This window comes from Asterias rubens, chromosome 8 (genome assembly GCF_902459465.1).
Source record: "Asterias rubens chromosome 8, eAstRub1.3, whole genome shotgun sequence".
NCBI classification, from domain to species: Eukaryota; Metazoa; Echinodermata; class Asteroidea; order Forcipulatida; family Asteriidae; genus Asterias; species Asterias rubens.
In genome coordinates this window covers 12,450,262-12,467,845 of record NC_047069.1, presented here as the reverse complement: position 1 = coordinate 12,467,845, position 17,584 = coordinate 12,450,262, and the positions used below count along the sequence as shown (strand labels likewise).

General features: G+C 39.5%; 1 protein-coding gene, 1 long non-coding RNA gene and 1 pseudogene across 3 annotated transcripts; 2 read left to right on the top strand and 1 right to left on the bottom strand.

Moving 5' to 3' along the window:
* Window positions 1-192: 192 nt before the first annotated feature.
* On the top strand, window positions 193-3,824 carry LOC117293261. Of its 2 annotated transcripts, none has more exons than XR_004519410.1 (7): window positions 193-236; window positions 960-1,001; window positions 1,157-1,183; window positions 1,492-1,574; window positions 1,923-1,976; window positions 2,444-2,473; window positions 3,452-3,824. It is a non-coding gene; the product is annotated as an uncharacterized LOC117293261 (long non-coding RNA). The 2 variants fall into 2 exon arrangements; XR_004519409.1 differs by lacking the exon at window positions 3,452-3,824 and adding an exon at window positions 2,682-2,751.
* A 4,557-nt stretch (window positions 3,825-8,381) lies between these two features.
* Window positions 8,382-11,140, top strand: LOC117293877 (monocarboxylate transporter 12-like). The gene is made up of 2 exons (XM_033776350.1): window positions 8,382-9,386; window positions 10,057-11,140. The coding sequence occupies exons 1-2, from the start codon at window positions 8,519-8,521 to the stop codon at window positions 10,194-10,196; spliced, it is 1,008 nt and encodes a 335-aa protein (XP_033632241.1). The 5' UTR covers window positions 8,382-8,518; the 3' UTR covers window positions 10,197-11,140.
* A 5,324-nt stretch (window positions 11,141-16,464) lies between these two features.
* Window positions 16,465-17,481, bottom strand: LOC117293593 (annotated as a pseudogene).
* Window positions 17,482-17,584: the final 103 nt, after the last annotated feature.

The window sequence follows — 17,584 nt, the reverse complement described above, 5'->3', positions numbered from 1 at the left end:
GCCTGTAACACACAGTTAACAATTAAATTAAAAAATCCACTGTACAAGCCTCACAATATTTCATTTATACTTTCAGTCATGGGCATCGTTAGGAGATCGCGACAAGGCGATTCTTTGCAGGTCATATGCAGCATGAGATGTCAACGAGAGCCACTACTATAAGGCGGCTTCATCTGCGTCGTCATCAGTTTGCTGCATATGATCTCATACAGGGAATGGACTTACAGGGTCAAAGTGTGAGTAGATACAAAAAACTGTCAATGCTATTAGTGTTGTGATGCTATACTTTTTAACCCTCCCCCGAGACAGTGCCACTTTATTTCACTGCCCTTACTTGCATTTTGATGCCTAACTTAATTAATAATAATAATTGAAAAATATCAGGCTTCCGTGTAATCCAACTTCATCCCTTGTGAAACAAACTGCCCAAGTTAAATGGCCATGCTAAACCGGTGGTCATGTAGTGATGGATTCCACACATGGTGGCCAGGGCTGTGCCATTGCTTTGTGTACAAAAAGAAGCTATAAACTGCAGTGGACCAAGATTAAACTTTATGCTGGTGTGTTTTTGAAGGAAATTGTTTCAATGCTTCTTTTAGCAACGCCTGGCTGATCCAAGCATTCGTTTCCACCCAACCCCTATTTGATTGTAGGTTTTGGTTTTTTATTAGCGTGCGTAAATCAATCATCAAAAGGCAGACTTTTTGGTGCAAAAGAGGTTAAGTCCGAGATTATTAGCAAATAATGTTTTTTTTCTGATTGTTTTTTTCCCAACTTATACATAGACCCTTCAAAAGATATTGGGCTCGGTGCAATAAGCTTTATTTACAAAGGCAAATTCAGATTTTCCTGAGCCCAGTAAACTATAGTCTCATGCAAAAAAAGGAATTTTTTGGTCAAACTCATGGTAGGGTTATCTAATAAAATAAACATTGCAATTGCCTTTTTTGTCTGTTAAGATAAATGCTGGTGCCTCGACCTCTGGAGGATCACACAGAGCTGTAAGTTTTCTTGATTGTACCTAAATTAAATATATATCTTTCACCCAGTCTACTCTAAGCTACATGCAATCGGCATTAGGTTAGGGTCAAAACAAGATTTAATTTTATGAATGTATGTGTTGAACTCACTATGTTAAAATTAACTTTCCCTCCAGGCGCAGAGGAGGCTTTTCCCCCAAAGAGTAAGTAAGAGAAAAACGATTAATACTTCTGCACTTCTATCTGTTTATCATCATCATTTTCTGGTTACAATGGAAATGGTGGGAAGGTATAATATAAAAGATGCACAGTACATTGTAGGAAAAGTTAAACGTCATGTCACTGTGAATTATTATTGTCATTATTGATAAATGTTAATCTTCATGGAGTAAATTTTGTTTATCTCTTGATAAATTGTAGGCCCTCTGCATCGGTCCATGGAAAACAACATTTCAAAATAGAAGACAAAATAACATGCATGTTACCATTTTTATTACATCTTTGATTACAGGAACAAGGCACCACGACAATGAAATCACCCATGTCCACCAGTCACCCCCCCCCCCCCCCGAAGCCAGATTGAGTCAATCCAAAGTAAGAGACTTAAGAGCATTGTATTCGAGGAGAGACTGTGCTACTTTGTTTAACAGATGATCTGTGCTATTTTGGGGTGATAATCCTGAAGAAAAACTTTGCAATCCAATTGGACTAACTATTTATTTATAGTTTCTTCTGATTTCTCCACACCATGCAAAGCTTCAAATAATACTTATCATGTGCAAGCTTCCGGGGCATCAACAAACTTTAACAAACGAATTGTTTAGGGTAAAACAGTAACCTATTGTATGTATGCTCTCTTTCTGCGTTAAGTCTTTCTGTAAACAAGTAAAAATTGAATACAAAATAAAATTAAATTGTTTGTGTACTTTTTTTTTTTTTCAGGACCGCGCCAGATCAAAACCAAGCGGTGCTCAAAGAATAAAGGGGCAGTCAAAAGTAAGTGAATTTGAAGCAAACTGTTTTTGTGCTAGATGGTGTTTGAAGCTTTGCATGGTGTGGAACTATAAATATAAATACGAATAGTAAACTTGCGGTTGTAGCCGAAAGTTCACCATTCATAGTTACATTTATTGTTACTCTTTTTCTTTGTGCTGTTTGTGTGGTAATCCTGACAATCTAAATTTTGATCCAGTGAGAAATGTCAGACAAGGAGAGCAAAATGTGTCTAACAGACGAACAAACCGAGCTGTACATGTAAACAAAGTTTCAAGCCTGTATATTTACTCCCAGGGAGCTGATGTCTAGTTAATGGAACGAAGTGATGCCCAATGACCACGGGTAATAATATTGGAAGTGCTTCGAGACGCTCTTCGGGTGTGAAAAGCGCTATACAAAGACTGTTTATTAATTATCTAAGTACAAACGCATTTCTTAAAATTTATCTTTCACTTTGCATTTTTCAGAGGAGAGCAACACACAGCAAGTTGGGAAAGGTATGATTATTTTTAATTTCATCACAATATAAAGAGCCTTAATAAGTTCATGGAGTAAATTTCGTTTATCTCTTGAAACTTATGAAAAGAGACAGGAATTCCACCCTACAAATTGTAGGCCCTCTGCATCGGTCCATGGAAACAACATTTCAAAATAGAAGACAAAATAACATGCATGTTACCATTTTTATTACATCTTTGATTACAGGAACAAGGCACCACGACAATGAAATCACCCATGTCCACCAGTCACCCCCCCCCCCCCCCCCCCGAAGCCAGATTGAGTCAATCCAAAGTAAGAGACTTAAGAGCAGTGTATTATAGGAGAGACTGTGCTACTTTGTTTAACGGATGATCTGTGCTATTTTGGGGTGATAATCCTGAAGAACAAGTTTTTGATCAAATGATGTTTGTTCGTTTTAAACACAAAACACAATGTCCACAGATTTACAATAGACTTACACAGCTTGAAGTTAATAATAGTAGAAAGCGTCCCTGAAAATATTATTTACTGAGAAATGCTTTTCAAAGACCAAATCCTCCAATCCAAGGCAACATGTGCCTTTAAAGCCATTGGACACTTGAAATATTATTCAAAGTAATACTTTTTGAGAAAACATACAAACATTACTATCACTTCTCAATATTAAGAATAACAGATTTATTTTAAACACATGTCAAGAAACTGCGAACGTGTGGAAACAAGGGTGGGTTTTTCAATTATTTTCTATCGCTCCGATGACCGATTGAGCTTAAATTCTCATGTTTGTTATTTTAAATGCGGAGTGGGGGCCTTTGGACAATACTGTTGACCGAAGTTGTGCGATTGCTTTAAACAGCCGTTAATAACCGGCAGGGTTGTGGCTGTGCGAGAAAGGCCCGAGCAAAAAAAAAGGTTGGTGCATATTGGGTTGTGTTTACGTGCATTTATTGTCTGGTATATTTATTTGTATTTATGTTTATGATTTGTATAAATAGGCTGAACTTCAAGTCGGGGACTTGGTAGCTATATATCTCCAGCAGAAGAAAGGGCGACTCTTCATTGCTATGGTTAAGAAGACGTCAACACCTATAGAAGTCCAGTGGATGGAGGGTAGCTATAATAGCGCATGGCGGTTATCTTTTTCTGACACAAACGAACCCTACTTAGATTATTATCATCTTCACACATGGTCCTCCTTCAGTTTGATCTTGACAATAGAAAAAGATTGCATAAAGAAACCATAAAATGACTTAAAGATTCATATCATGAAACAGATGTAACCATGCACTTTTAGACAAGGGTGTTTTTTGTTTCATAGTTTTTTCGCAAACATTTTTTTCATATTTATCTCGCAACTTTGATGACCGATTGAGCTCAAATTTTCACATGTTTGTAATTTTATGCATATATATGTTGAGATACATCAACTGTGAAGGCTAGTCTTTGACAATTACCAAGAGTTTCCCTCGCTTTAAAGCCATTAGTGAGAATTTTCATATTCAACTTTTATTTAGTTCAAATAATTTGTCTCTACATGGTGTTGGTTTAACCACCGTGTAGGTTAAAGACAGTGGACACTAATAGTATTGCTCAAAATAATTATTGCCATAAAACCTTTCTTGGTGACAAAATGGGGAGAGGTTGATGGTAAAAAACATTGTGAGAAACGGTTCCCTCTGAAGTGCCACAGTTTTCGATAAAAAAGTAATTTCCCATGGATTTGATTTCGAGACCTCAGATTTAGAACTTGAGGTCTCGAAATCAACCATCTAAACGCACACAACTTCGTGTGACAAGGGACATTTTTTTCATATTTATCTCGCAACTTCGATGACCGATTGAGCTCAAATTTTCACATGTTTGTTATTTTATGCATATATATGTTGAGATACATCAACTGTGAAGGCTAGTCTTTGACAATTACCAAAGAGTTTCCCTCGCTTTAAAGCCATTAGTGAGAATTTTCATATTCAACTTTTATTTAGTTCAAATAATTTGTCTCTACATGGTGTTGGTTTAACCACCGTGTAGGTTAAAGACAGTGGACACTAATAGTATTGCTCAAAATAATTATTGCCATAAAACCTTTCTTGGTGACAAAATGGGGAGAGGTTGATGGTAAAAAACATTGTGAGAAACGGTTCCCTCTGAAGTGCCACAGTTTTCGATAAAAAAGTAATTTCCCACGAATTTGATTTCGAGACCTCAGATTTAGAACTTGAGGTCTCGAAATCAACCATCTAAACGTGACAAGGGACATTTTTTTCATATTTATCTCGCAACTTCGATGACCGATTGAGCTCAAATTTTTACATGTTTGTTATTTTATGCATATATATGTTGAGATACATCAACTGTGAAGGCTAGTCTTTGACAATTACCAAGAGTTTCCCTCGCTTTAAAGCCATTAGTGAGAATTTTCATATTCAACTTTTATTTAGTTCAAATAATTTGTCTCTACATGGTGTTGGTTTAACCACCGTGTAGGTTAAAGACAGTGGACACTAATAGTATTGCTCAAAATAATTATTGCCATAAAACCTTTCTTGGTGACAAAATGGGGAGAGGTTGATGGTAAAAAACATTGTGAGAAACGGTTCCCTCTGAAGTGCCACAGTTTTCGATAAAAAAGTAATTTCCCACGGATTTGATTTCGAGACCTCAGATTTAGAACTTGAGGTCTCGAAATCAACCATCTAAACGCACACAACTTCGTGTGACAAGGGACATTTTTTTCATATTTATCTCGCAACTTCGATGACCGATTGAGCTCAAATTTTCACATGTTTGTTATTTTATGCATATATATGTTGAGATACATCAACTGTGAAGGCTAGTCTTTGACAATTACCAAAGAGTTTCCCTCGCTTTAAAGCCATTAGTGAGAATTTTCATATTCAACTTTTATTTAGTTCAAATAATTTGTCTCTACATGGTGTTGGTTTAACCACCGTGTAGGTTAAAGACAGTGGACACTAATAGTATTGCTCAAAATAATTATTGCCATAAAACCTTTCTTGGTGACAAAATGGGGAGAGGTTGATGGTAAAAAACATTGTGAGAAACGGTTCCCTCTGAAGTGCCACTGTTTTCGATAAAAAAGTAATTTCCCACGAATTTGATTTCAAGACCTCAGATTTAGAACTTGAGGTCTCGAAATCAACCATCTAGACGCACACAACTTCGTGTGACAAGGGACATTTTTTCATATTTATCTCGCAACTTCGATGACCGATTGAGCTCAAATTTTTACATGTTTGTTATTTTATGCATATATATGTTGAGATACATCAACTGTGAAGGCTAGTCTTTGACAATTACCAAAGAGTTTCCCTCGCTTTAAAGCCATTAGTGAGAATTTTCATACTCAACTTTTATTTAGTTCAAATAATTTGTCTCTACATAGTGTTGGTTTAACATACAATGATGCAATGATTGTGGGCATCACTTTTTTTTTTTTTCCTTTTTTTTTTTCTTATTCTTTTTGTACACTTTATCTTAAAAGTTTGATGTACAGTATCTGTAAAACTTGATTACAATAACGAAGAAATAATACTTTGAAATTTCTTTGATATGAAATTACCTTCTCCTTGTGTGCAATTGTTTTACTTCAGATGTGGACGACAGCATAAAAAAAATTAACCTACTTGAACTGATTAACTACGAAAAAAACGTTTTTTGAGTGTAAAAGTTTTTATTAACTAGTGATTTCCTAGAACGCATTGCAATTGTCACACTACCCACCCTCCCCCCCCCCCAATTTTTAAAGAGGAGACCTTGATTTAACAATTCAAAATACCACTTTCTTTGCCATAGTAAACAAATTTGATTTAATAAACAAAGAGTAAAAATAGGAAAGAAAATAAAACAAAAATTGGGCACTGGTAGAAGGGAAAAACATCCTCTAGAAATGAGAGAATGCTAATAAAGCCTTGGTTGAAGGGAAGGTTAATAACATAAAATTGTTGAAACTAGTGTCCTCTTCAAGAAGAAAACAGATGTTGAAAATGTTGGGTGCGTTCGTTTAGCTTCCCTGAGTCGATCTCGGTGTGTGGTTGTTTTTTTTTCCCAGGACAAACGTGGGTCATAATCTGCACACGTTTGTCCTGGAAAAAAAACACGCCACACACCGGGGTCGACCCTGGGAAGCTACACGAACGCACCCATTGGTTCAAAAGCAGGTATCAAAGATGGCGGCCGAAATCCAAGATGGCAGCCAAAATCCAAGATGGCGGCATTTTGTTTGATTGCTAGAAATAAACCCACAATTGGTGCGTTCGGTTAGCTCCCCTGGGTCGACCCTGGTGTGTGGCGCGGTTTTTTTTTTTTCAGGACAAACGTGTGCAGATAATTACCCACGTTCGTCCTGGAAAAAAAAAACTCCACACACCGGGGTTGACCCATGGAAGCTAAACGAACGCACCCATCCATAAAGAATAATTGGTGCGTTCGAGATGGTTCGAGTATCTTCCCTGGGTCGACCCCGATGCGACGTAATTTATTTTACGCCACATCGGGGTCGACCCAGGGAAGCTAATCGAACGCACCCACTGAAGAGCTCTTTGCATACACTCAAAAGCATACATTTAAAAGCATGGAATCAAAGATGATGGCCGAAATCCAAGATGGCAGCCAAAGTCCAAGATGGCGACATTTTGTTTGATTGCTAGAAATAAACCCACAACACGAATAAGAAGAGCTCTTGCATACAAATCCAACAGCTGGTAGGATTTCACAGGAAAATAGAACGTATTTACAAAATGTCTGCCAGTATCATGCTTTAAATGTCAGCAGAGCAGAGACGGTAATTGTCAAAATACATATAAAAATAATTATAACGTACCCTATTCTGACCGAACGTACACTTTCGAGGTTTTAATTTGAGGTTTGACACTCTAAACCTTTGCAGGACCTGTCGTATTTGGACATGGTGACTATTTCCTCTATGGTTTCAGTGTTACTATGTTCTGTTTTCATAACTTGTCACAAAGGTAACCATTCATACACTCGTTATGTGTATCGTTGATGATTACATCAAAATAAAAAACATGCTTCACCAATCTGATGTATAATAACATCAATGTTTTAGAGGGGGTTCAACACAGTAAACGAACTATTTAAAGTATTGTCTACAATGCATACATAGATAATGTTACTAGATTTACACCAACAGAGTAACATAAATAAATAGCTTACCCTTAAAATGCGCTGTGAGTAGCCGTCCGACTGATCTAGGTAGGGTGTGTCTCGTAAACGAAAAATACTAATGTGAGGAGAATACCCGGATTCTCCACCATATATTATGGACTTGTCACCCTACCGGGATACTAGTACACAAACTTCAAATAAAACAGGCTTGTGAGACTTCTTATTAGAGAACACAATAGCTTTATTTAATAACTTAACTTACGAAACTTAGGTAAATTAAAGACGGAGACTCCAACCTCCCAGACCAGGCTAACGGCTACTGGCGATCATAGGCCGCGCCCTGGTCTAAGTATCTATACCCCGTACTTAATTAGTATTCATATTATTACTACGCCATCATACGAAAGTAGTCCCATAACAACTGCTTGAAATACAAAAGGAATTTCAAATTCAGTTGAGTAACTTGGAAATGTTATAAACGAAACAGCTCTGCATTTGTGCACGAATGCAATCTAGTTTAGATATTCTTATGTTTGCTTTTGGGAACAAAAATGGAAAAAAGGAAAAGAGAAGAAACTATAACACTTTAAAGTGACATATGAAATGCTAACATCATGGACATTTCGTTAAAGACATTTCCAGGGATCTATATACGATCCGATATAACCCATTTCACGACCACAACAAATGATTGATTCTAAATATGTTGTGTGTGTGTGTGTGTTGATCCCTCCTCCCGCCCCCCCCCCCCTCCCCAAGGAAAAAGTATCTGCCATATTATTGTGCCATAAATATTCCGAAGACATTGTGTTTCAAATTAATGTGGACATCAATTTTTCAATAATAAAAATCATCCTGCCATTTACAAATCAAATCAAATTGAAACACACTAGATATGCTTTACCGTCAATGTTATGTTGTTTGTCAAATATTCATTATTTTTTCAATTTGTGTCCCAAGGTTTTGGATCCTCCATTATGCAAACTGTTTCAGTCGCAGTTCTGTTGCAATATTTCCCGGATAATTTCGCTTTCATGAACGGGGTGAGTTTGATAGGAGGCCCTGTGGGTATGATGATCGTCCCTCCCGTGGTTCAGCAACTGATCCAGCTGTATGATTGGCGAGGTGCTCTTGCTCTTCTTGGTGCTATGACGGCAAATTATTGCGTCTTCGCTGCTCTGGTAAGACCTCTGCGTACCAGAAACTCCTACACACCGATAGCTGATGGTGAGCCGAGCTCTTCAACTAATCCACTTCCCAACGAATCACTTTGGCACAAATTGAGACAAACGTTTGGAATAATAAGTGATAAACTTTGCCTCCAAATGTTCGTTGATGAACCGGGATTTGTTACCCTCCTGTTCGTTAGTTTCCTCGATGGTATCTTGTTTGGTGGTTGGCATATCTTTCTCATCCCGAATGCTATTGCTCTGGGTTTCAATGAGACAAGGTCATCATTCCTTGCTACTTTTGCCGGCTTTGGAACCATACTTGGGCGCGTTTTGTCCGGATTTTTAATCGACCAAGGACTGCTGCAAGCACATAATCTCCTCGCTGTGTCATCTTTCCTGCTGGCCTTGGTGTGTCTCCTTGATCCTATCGCTGCACCATCATATGAGGCAGTTGCTGCTCTCGCCACTCTTGGTGGGTTTTGCTTTGGAGTAATCTTTCCATTATTGATAGTCTTGTCGGTTAATTTTCCTGAAAAGAGAATAGTGTCTGCCCTATCTTGGATGTTTTTATTCACTGGTTTCGGAGCGTCAGTAGGAGGTTTCATTATCGGTAAGTGTTCCAGTACATATAAACTTTTGAACAAAATATTATAAGCACCCAATTCAGTTGTTTTCTTTCCTCCTAACCCAAGTTGTGGTACCGCCGCTCTCTAGACTTTTAATTTGTTTTCCAAACATTGTTGACGAGAGTTTTCATTAATGCCCGAGTCACAATTAAAACGGAGGCCAGGCAGCGGGTAGGACTTGAGCGTCCAGTAGAGATCGGCGAAAAATCATGCCACAGGGCGGTCACAGTCACAATAAAAAGTGTCCCTCACGCTGCTATGGCGGAAATGGGGTTGAATTCTGGGCCAATTTACCGTTTGGTGTCCATCAGGCACCCGTACGATGGCCTTGCATACGTGGTAAACTATGTGTAAAACTGTAACCTTCTGTTGGCCCGGCATCCGCCTGATGTTTGCGATGCCCCGTCGGACTTCGGCCAAGCATCGACTGATTTATTGGGACTTTGCGATTCAAAACGTCACACCAGGTCTTAAGTCTGAGTTGCATGGCCCTACTTTCGCAAAACGAATAAGTCTACAGTGGTTTTACCTAATAAGTCTGCTGCTACCTAGCGACCCCCCCCCCCCCCCCGCCACCCGAAAAAGAATATCCCATTTTTATTTCTAATCACATTTATGCACTGCGTTTTATATTTTCGTATATGCTGCATGCAGGTTGGTTATATGACGTGACTGGTGACTATGGAGTTGCTTTCTGCACGATGGGAGTCATTTCTGCTGTCATGGGGATGTTGTCTGTGACGTTGAGACCTACTTGCTTTCCATGTAAAACTCAGAATCGGGCGTTGGATTAAAGGAACCCAAGGCCAGGTGAAATTTCAGTTCCGGTCAAAATTGAGTGTCCTATTGAAAACCTATCACGGAAGCGTTTAATAGCATTATGTATTTTCGTTTTCATCTGGGTGCTACTGTCATTGATTCAGTATATTAATCTGTCACACATCCACAAGTACCTTACTCGCAAGACGACCGAATGATAGGTTCACTCTCTCATATCTTCTCGACTGGACTTTGATAACTCTAGCCTGATGTACTCTACCATATTATCAAATCCATCGCCTTCAGCGCCTTCAGAACTCCGCCGCCAGATTAGTTACACTTACCAGAAGATCTTCGCACATATCCCATGTCATCAATGAACCTCACTGGCTTCCTGTACATCAACGGATAGTATTCAAGGTGTTGGCTCTGGTTTTTTTTCGCACTCTCCATGGCACAGCATTAACCAACCTACAAGAGCTGCTACAACGCCATGAACCGCACCGACGCCTCCGTTCCTTGGACACAAACCTTCTTCGAGTGCCCCTCTCTCTCTCATCACTCCTTGGGAAACCAATCTGTCGTTCTGGTGCTTCCCTGTGGAAATCACGAGCTCCCCATCAAACTGAAAAAAGATATTTCCTTCCACACTTCCAAGAATGAATTCAAAAGCCATCTCCTCGTTCTGGTCCTTCCCTATGGAAATCACGAGCTCCCCATCAAACTGAGAAAAGATATTTCTTTCCACATTTCCTAGAATGATTTCAAAAGCCATCTCCTCTAATCAGCTGTTTTTCCTTCTGTTAATTTTTTTTTGTAAATTCCTAGATGTTACACCCGTTTCAGACAGGCGCGCTAAGAGTCGCGCCGAACCAAAAAGATTAGGGGCGACTCTAGGTTGACCAAAAAAAACATGTGTTCCCGACAGGCGAACTTAAAGGCAGTGAACACTATTGGTAATTGTCAAAGACTAGCCTTCATAGTTGGTGTATCTCAACATATGCATAAAATAACAAATCTGTGAAAATTTGAGCTCAATCGGTCAACGAACTTGCGAGATATGAATGAAAGAAAAACACCCTTGTCACACGAAGGTGTGTGCGCTTAGATGGTCGATTTCGAGACCTCAAGTTCTAAATCTGAGGTCTCGAAATCAAAATCGTGGAAAATTACTTCTTTCTCGAAAACTACGTCACTTCAGAGGGAGCTGTTTCTGTGTACACTGCCTTTAACACAACCTTTGCATTGGCTCGGCTCATGACAAGTTCGACGTCTGAAACCAAAGCGCTCTAGCGTAGTTTTGAACGACTGCAACAGTCGTCGACCTTTCGGTTTCTAGCGCGTCCAGTCGCTCCTCACTGTTTCAGACGTCGAACTTTCATAACTTAAAGGCAGTGGACACTATTGGTAATTACTCAAAATACATATCATCATAAAACCTTTCTTGATTACGAGTAATGGGGAGAGGTTGATAGTATAAAACATTGTGAGAAACAGCTCCCTCTGAAGTGACATAGTTTTCAAGAAAGATGTAAATTTCCACGAATTTGATTTCGAGACCTCAAGTTTAGAATTTGAGCCCTCGATCGAAATCAAGCATCAGAAAGCACACAACTACGTACGACAAGTGTGTTTTTTCTTTCATTATTATCTCGCAACTTCGACGACCGATTGAGCTCAAATTTTCACAGGTGTGTTACTTTATGCATATGTTGAGATACACCAACTGTGAAGACTAGTCTTTGACAATTACCAATAGTGTCCACTGTCTTTAATTCAGAGTTTGGTTCGGCGCGACTTTGGAACGCCTTTCTGAAACGTTTGCAAGGGTTCCTCTACAAAGAGTGTTACCGGTGACAGACAATGCTCATTATAAGTATACTATAATTAAATAGTCAAATATAATCGAATAAATCCTGTTGACAGAAAATTAGAAGATTGTTTGATTAATAATTGATCTATAATACAAAGTAACGTTTGTTATTCTTTATCAAGAGAAGGCCCTCCGCAATGGTGATTGAATAAAAAAAAATTGAAGTTCAATTTGTGTGTGGTTCACTCTTAAAACTGTTTTAAACTGTATACAAAGTCACAATGATCAATGGTTTTGTACAAATTGGTGCATTGATACACTTTTCTAGTTTTAATCATTATAATTTTATAGTGAATCACTCGTGTTGTTTAATGTGTTGGTCCTATTTTTGGGTGGTCTCTTGCAGACCCTGCGGGACAGCCCAAGGACATCTTCCGGCGAATTATCTTGCGTGGATTGGTTAATCATTTATTCATTGGCCTGTTTTTTTATGATGCCAAACTGTACAATGCAATTTTAATCGCAGTGAAATCCCGTTAAAGTGGAGTTTAATTTATTCTATGTTTCATTTGCAATTTATTTATAGATTGTTGGTTGGTTGTACCCGCAAGTTTACTATTCATATGTGTACTCTTATTCTCCACACCATGCAAAGCTTTAAACACCGTTTCCTATTTTTTGGTTTGTGAAAAATTGTAGTTGTTTATTTTACCGTATTTAAAGACACTGATGGACACTAATGGTAATTGTCAAAGACCAGTCTTCTCACGTGGTGTATCTCAACATTATGCATAAAATAACAAACCTGTGAACATTTGAGCTCGATTGGTCGTCGGAGTTGCGAGATAACTATGTAATCTGAGGTATAAATACAACCTTACGTCCCCAATTAAAAGGCACAACATCTAAATGGAGAACTGGGGCAACTTTAGGAATCTTGTTCAAAGCTGTTTATTTTTATACAGAATTTCAAAAAAAAATTATATCTTTTCTCCAGAAGTTGTGGTTGTGATCTCGGCGACAGCAAAAGAAACCTGAACAAGCAATATGTAAGGCCATTACGAGCCCCCTCCCCCTGTGAATCCTTAGTCCTTATCAAATATTACCCGGGAATTGTTTATTTTAGTAAATGAGTTGTGCGGAAAAGTTAAAGCCAGTGGACACTTTCAGTAAACAGTGTTGGCCAAGGCTCACACTTCATGTATCACAACTTTTTATATATAAAATAACAAACCTGTGAAAATTTAGGCTCAATCGATCATCGGAGTTGGGAGAAAATAACGGGAAAACCCACCCTTGTTTCCGCACGCATGTGTTTACTGTAATCCGTAATTCTCGATGTCGAGAATTGATATTGTTTTAATGTTTTCTCAAAAAGTAAAGCATTTCATGGAATAATATTTTACCATTACCTTCTGCAAACCCTGTAAGTTATCTGTGTGGTTTTTTTTCTGTTCCGAAAGTGTATTATGGCTTTAAAGGAACACGTTGCCTTGGATCAGTTGAGTTGGTCTTTGTAAAGCGTTTAAAACCGTTTGTATGCTTAGGATTAGAGAGATATTTTAAAATTAGATAATGATTCACACAAGTATTACTCAAAATTGCGTGGTTTTCCTTTTACCTCGTCGACTAACACGGTCGGCCATTCATGTGAGTCAAATTTGACTCCCATAAATGGCCGACGACTCCCATGAATGGCCGACCGTGTTAGTTCGCAAAGTAAAAGGAAAACCACGCAATTTCGAAGCAAATTTTGTGTGGATCATTGTATTCTACTTTTACAACATCTTTCTAACCATATGCTTTTGTAACAAACGGTTGCAAACACTTTTCAAAATACCAACTCGCGACCGATCCAAGGCAATTCGCGTTAAAAAAAAAGAGGTTATGAGAATCACTCCGGTTTTGTCCTTTTGTTGCACAAACGCCAAACATTCGGGATCAATAGTTGAAAACCCAGTTGTTACGTCACATGTATTTGGGCTAATGGGTGACGATTCTTCATGTATTTGTATAGCACTATATAAGATAAACCGAAGGAATGCTTTGATAATGTTGAGACTTTCGTTGTGGGTTCTGTGAAGCGTACTGTCGGATAGGGTGTGAACCAACATACAGAGATAAAACAGCCTTGTGGGTCAATGGTGTCTACCCGAAGTAAGCATGATGGGTATCTTTCCCGATGGATGTTGGAGGCCCACATATAGCTGTAAGCGCAAATTCTCCAGAGAATCTCGGACCTAAGATAAGCTTAGACGAAGCCAAATGCATTGTGAGTAATCTTACTGTTAAAATATTTATCATTATGCACTCAGTGAACCAATAGGAAGGGCAGGGTTTTTAACAACTTTGAGTATTTTGAGTATTTCGTACGTTTTGTCAAGTATATGACATTAATGTGAAGATGTGTAGTAAAGAGATGCATCTTTTACATGAGTTCCCGTAGTGTTACTTAAACTGGGTCAAACGTTCCAAGGGAGGGGTCAGGGTTGCCCCAAACAATCAACGAGAAGACTCCGGTTTCTTTATCACTTTCTATGTGTTAAATCCACGGTGTAAACACTTAGTTTATTTTCTCAAATCAATATCGTAGGCTACATGTATAACTATGAACCTGTATGTTGAGATAACATTGGAATGTGCACTGGTTTTTGTTTTGAAAATGATGCCCAAAGCATGAGCTTCACTGTGTAACCCAAAGACAAATGATTTCCCCAAAAGTACATTCATGATTATTGCGATGATGAAGTCGGGAGAAGTGGGAAGTAATAGTTGTGCAGTTAGACGGACGTATATTACGTGAACAGTTTGCGTTGTATGACAGGAACATTTCAAACACTCCTGTGCTACTGATGTGATTAACTCTTTACATTTGAATATTTTCACAAGGGGAATGTGCTTGACCGTTTTTATCACTCTGTTGTTTAATACCGGTTGCGATAACCCGAGCCAGAGGCGAGGGTAATTATCAGCAATCAGACTGCAACCGGTTTTAAACAGAGTGTTTAATACCGGCCAGGCACATTTTTAATCCCTTGGTGGATACCTTTTCGATCAAACAAAACATTTTTTTTAAATAGTCGAAAAGTATACAAAAAAACGCAAACAATATAATTGTTCAATTATTATTCCTTTCAACAAAACACCCCTCCAGGGCCCAATTTTGAAGAGCTGCTAAGCACAAAAATTTGCTCAGCATGAAATTTCTTCATGATAAAAACAGGATTACCAACCAAACTTCCCATTGTTGCATATTGCTAATACTGGTATATTCAGCTGTTGTTTGCACATCCTGAAAATCACGTGAAAATTTGTTGGGTAATCCTGTTTTTATCAAGGAAAATATGTCATGCTAAGCAAATTTTGGTGCTTAGCAGCTCTATAAAATTGGGCCCGGCTATGAAAGGGTAAGGCCTCTAGTAAAAACTCCTTAACTCCATAATCACCAGTCACGTCATATTATATCCAACCTGCACAAAATAAAAAATAACCATGACACTGAATGTAAAGGAGCTTTCGATTTGGGACGGTAGGCACACACTACGGAAGATAGCTTAACACGGTGGTCCGGATGTTCACGATCGAATGCTCCCGTCCTGTATGTTGTGAACCACATGGTGACGTAGAGGGTCCCGTGAGGGTCCTTTTATTCCCAGTCCCATCGCCTAAACATCGGACAACTTTTGTGCGGCTGGCATCCCCAAACCTCCTGTGCCTTGCCATTCTCGGGATCACGATAGCCACATTTTGACGTCGGATATGATAAGGGACCTCTCGCACGAGAACGGGCCCTAAGTCAAGTCTAACGCTGACACCCCTCACGCTTAACAACCATACCAACGTGTTAACTCAGTCGTATGTAAAGACCGGATGTCGTTGTTTCACCCAAATGTCGTTCTCAATCTCTCCAAGACGGAAACTACTTCAGTTTGGCCTAAGCGTCAATCTATTATTTCGCTACTTTACACTGATCATAATCAGTAATCCCTTATCGCGTATTCCCCCTCCCCCAGAGGAAAGATGAGGCCACTTAGCATAAATGGGCGTGTTGTTTACTTTATTTCTCACATGGGCGCAACCAACCAAGTGTGTCTAGAGTACGCTCTTCTTGTACACAATACATTCCGCCTTCCGTCTTCGTTCACACCACAACCGAGTGCATCCTTGGTTTGAAATGCACCACATGAGAAAGTATTAAAAACACGCCAATTGATACTAGGTTGCCCCATCTTCCGTGGGGAGAAAAATACGATTAGAATTGTCTACCACCCTGTGTGTCTACCGTCCCAAAATCGAAAGCTCCCTTTTACTTATATATGGGGGGAACCTTTCGTAGACGCTGGGTGGCAGCAGACTCACCACCAGGAATGTATGCTGCCACCTAGTGTCCAAAAGTTTGAAGTTCCAAACTTGACAATAGTTTAGCCCCACTGGTCGCATCTGAGACCGCTGAGGTGGGCTTATGTACCTAAAATGAAAATGTGCCTATATTACTCACCAAAAAAGAAACCTGCTAACATACCAGAACCGGAAAATACCAGCATCCAAGACAGGGCAGACACTATTCTCTCTTCAGAAAAACGAATTGACAAGACGATCGTTAAAGGATAGATTACTCCAGTGCACAACCCTCCAAGAGTGGCTAGGGCAGCAACTGCCTCATACGATGGTGCAGCGATGGGATCAAGAAGACACACGAGGGCCAGAAGGAAAGCCGACCCAGCGAGGAGATTTTGTTCTTGCACAAGTCCATGGTCGATTACGAATCCGAACAAAAGGCGCCCAAACATGCTCCCAAAGCCGCCAAAAGTAGCCAGGAATGATGCCCTTGTCTCATTGAAACCCAGAGAAATACCATTCGGGATGAGATAGATATGCCAACCAAAGAATATGAAAGCCTCTATGAAACTAATTATCTGGATGGTGACGAATCCCGGTTCATCGAAAAACATTTTTAGGTCAATTTTCTCACACATTGCTCCAAACCTTTGTCTCCAGTTGTCCCAGAGTGACTCGTTGGGAGGTGGGTTTGTTGAAGAGCTCGGCTCGCCATCAGCTATAGGTGTGTAGGAGTTTCTGGTACGCAGAGGTCTTATCAGAGCAGCGAGGACGCAATAATTTGCCGACACAGCACCGAGAAGAGCCAGAGCACCTCGCCAACCATAAAGCTGGAGCAGTTGCTGAACCACGAGAGGGACGATCATCATACCCACAGAGCCTCCTGCCAAACCCATCCCATTCGTGGAAGCGAGCTTATCTGGGAAATACTGCAGCAGAAATATGCTTACCTGATACGTTACCAATGGTGAATGGGAGGCTAACGACAAGACCTGCAACACGTGTGCTGCATTCAAAGTACTCAACAAACTCATCTATAAACACCCCCATGGACTCCAGGACGCCAAAGGACACGAAACATACGCCAGTCCTTACTAGGAGAGTCACCCATCGCCATGGACCTACTGCTGCTGCACCCATCGTAGTTTCTAGCGCCCCGCTGCTGGAAGAGGGAGATTATTTCTGGAGGTATGCTGTTGTTTTGTTTCCTCTGGCCCGTTTGCTTTGTTTAATTCAATACTCCCTTTTTAAGAATAATCGTGTTAAAATATA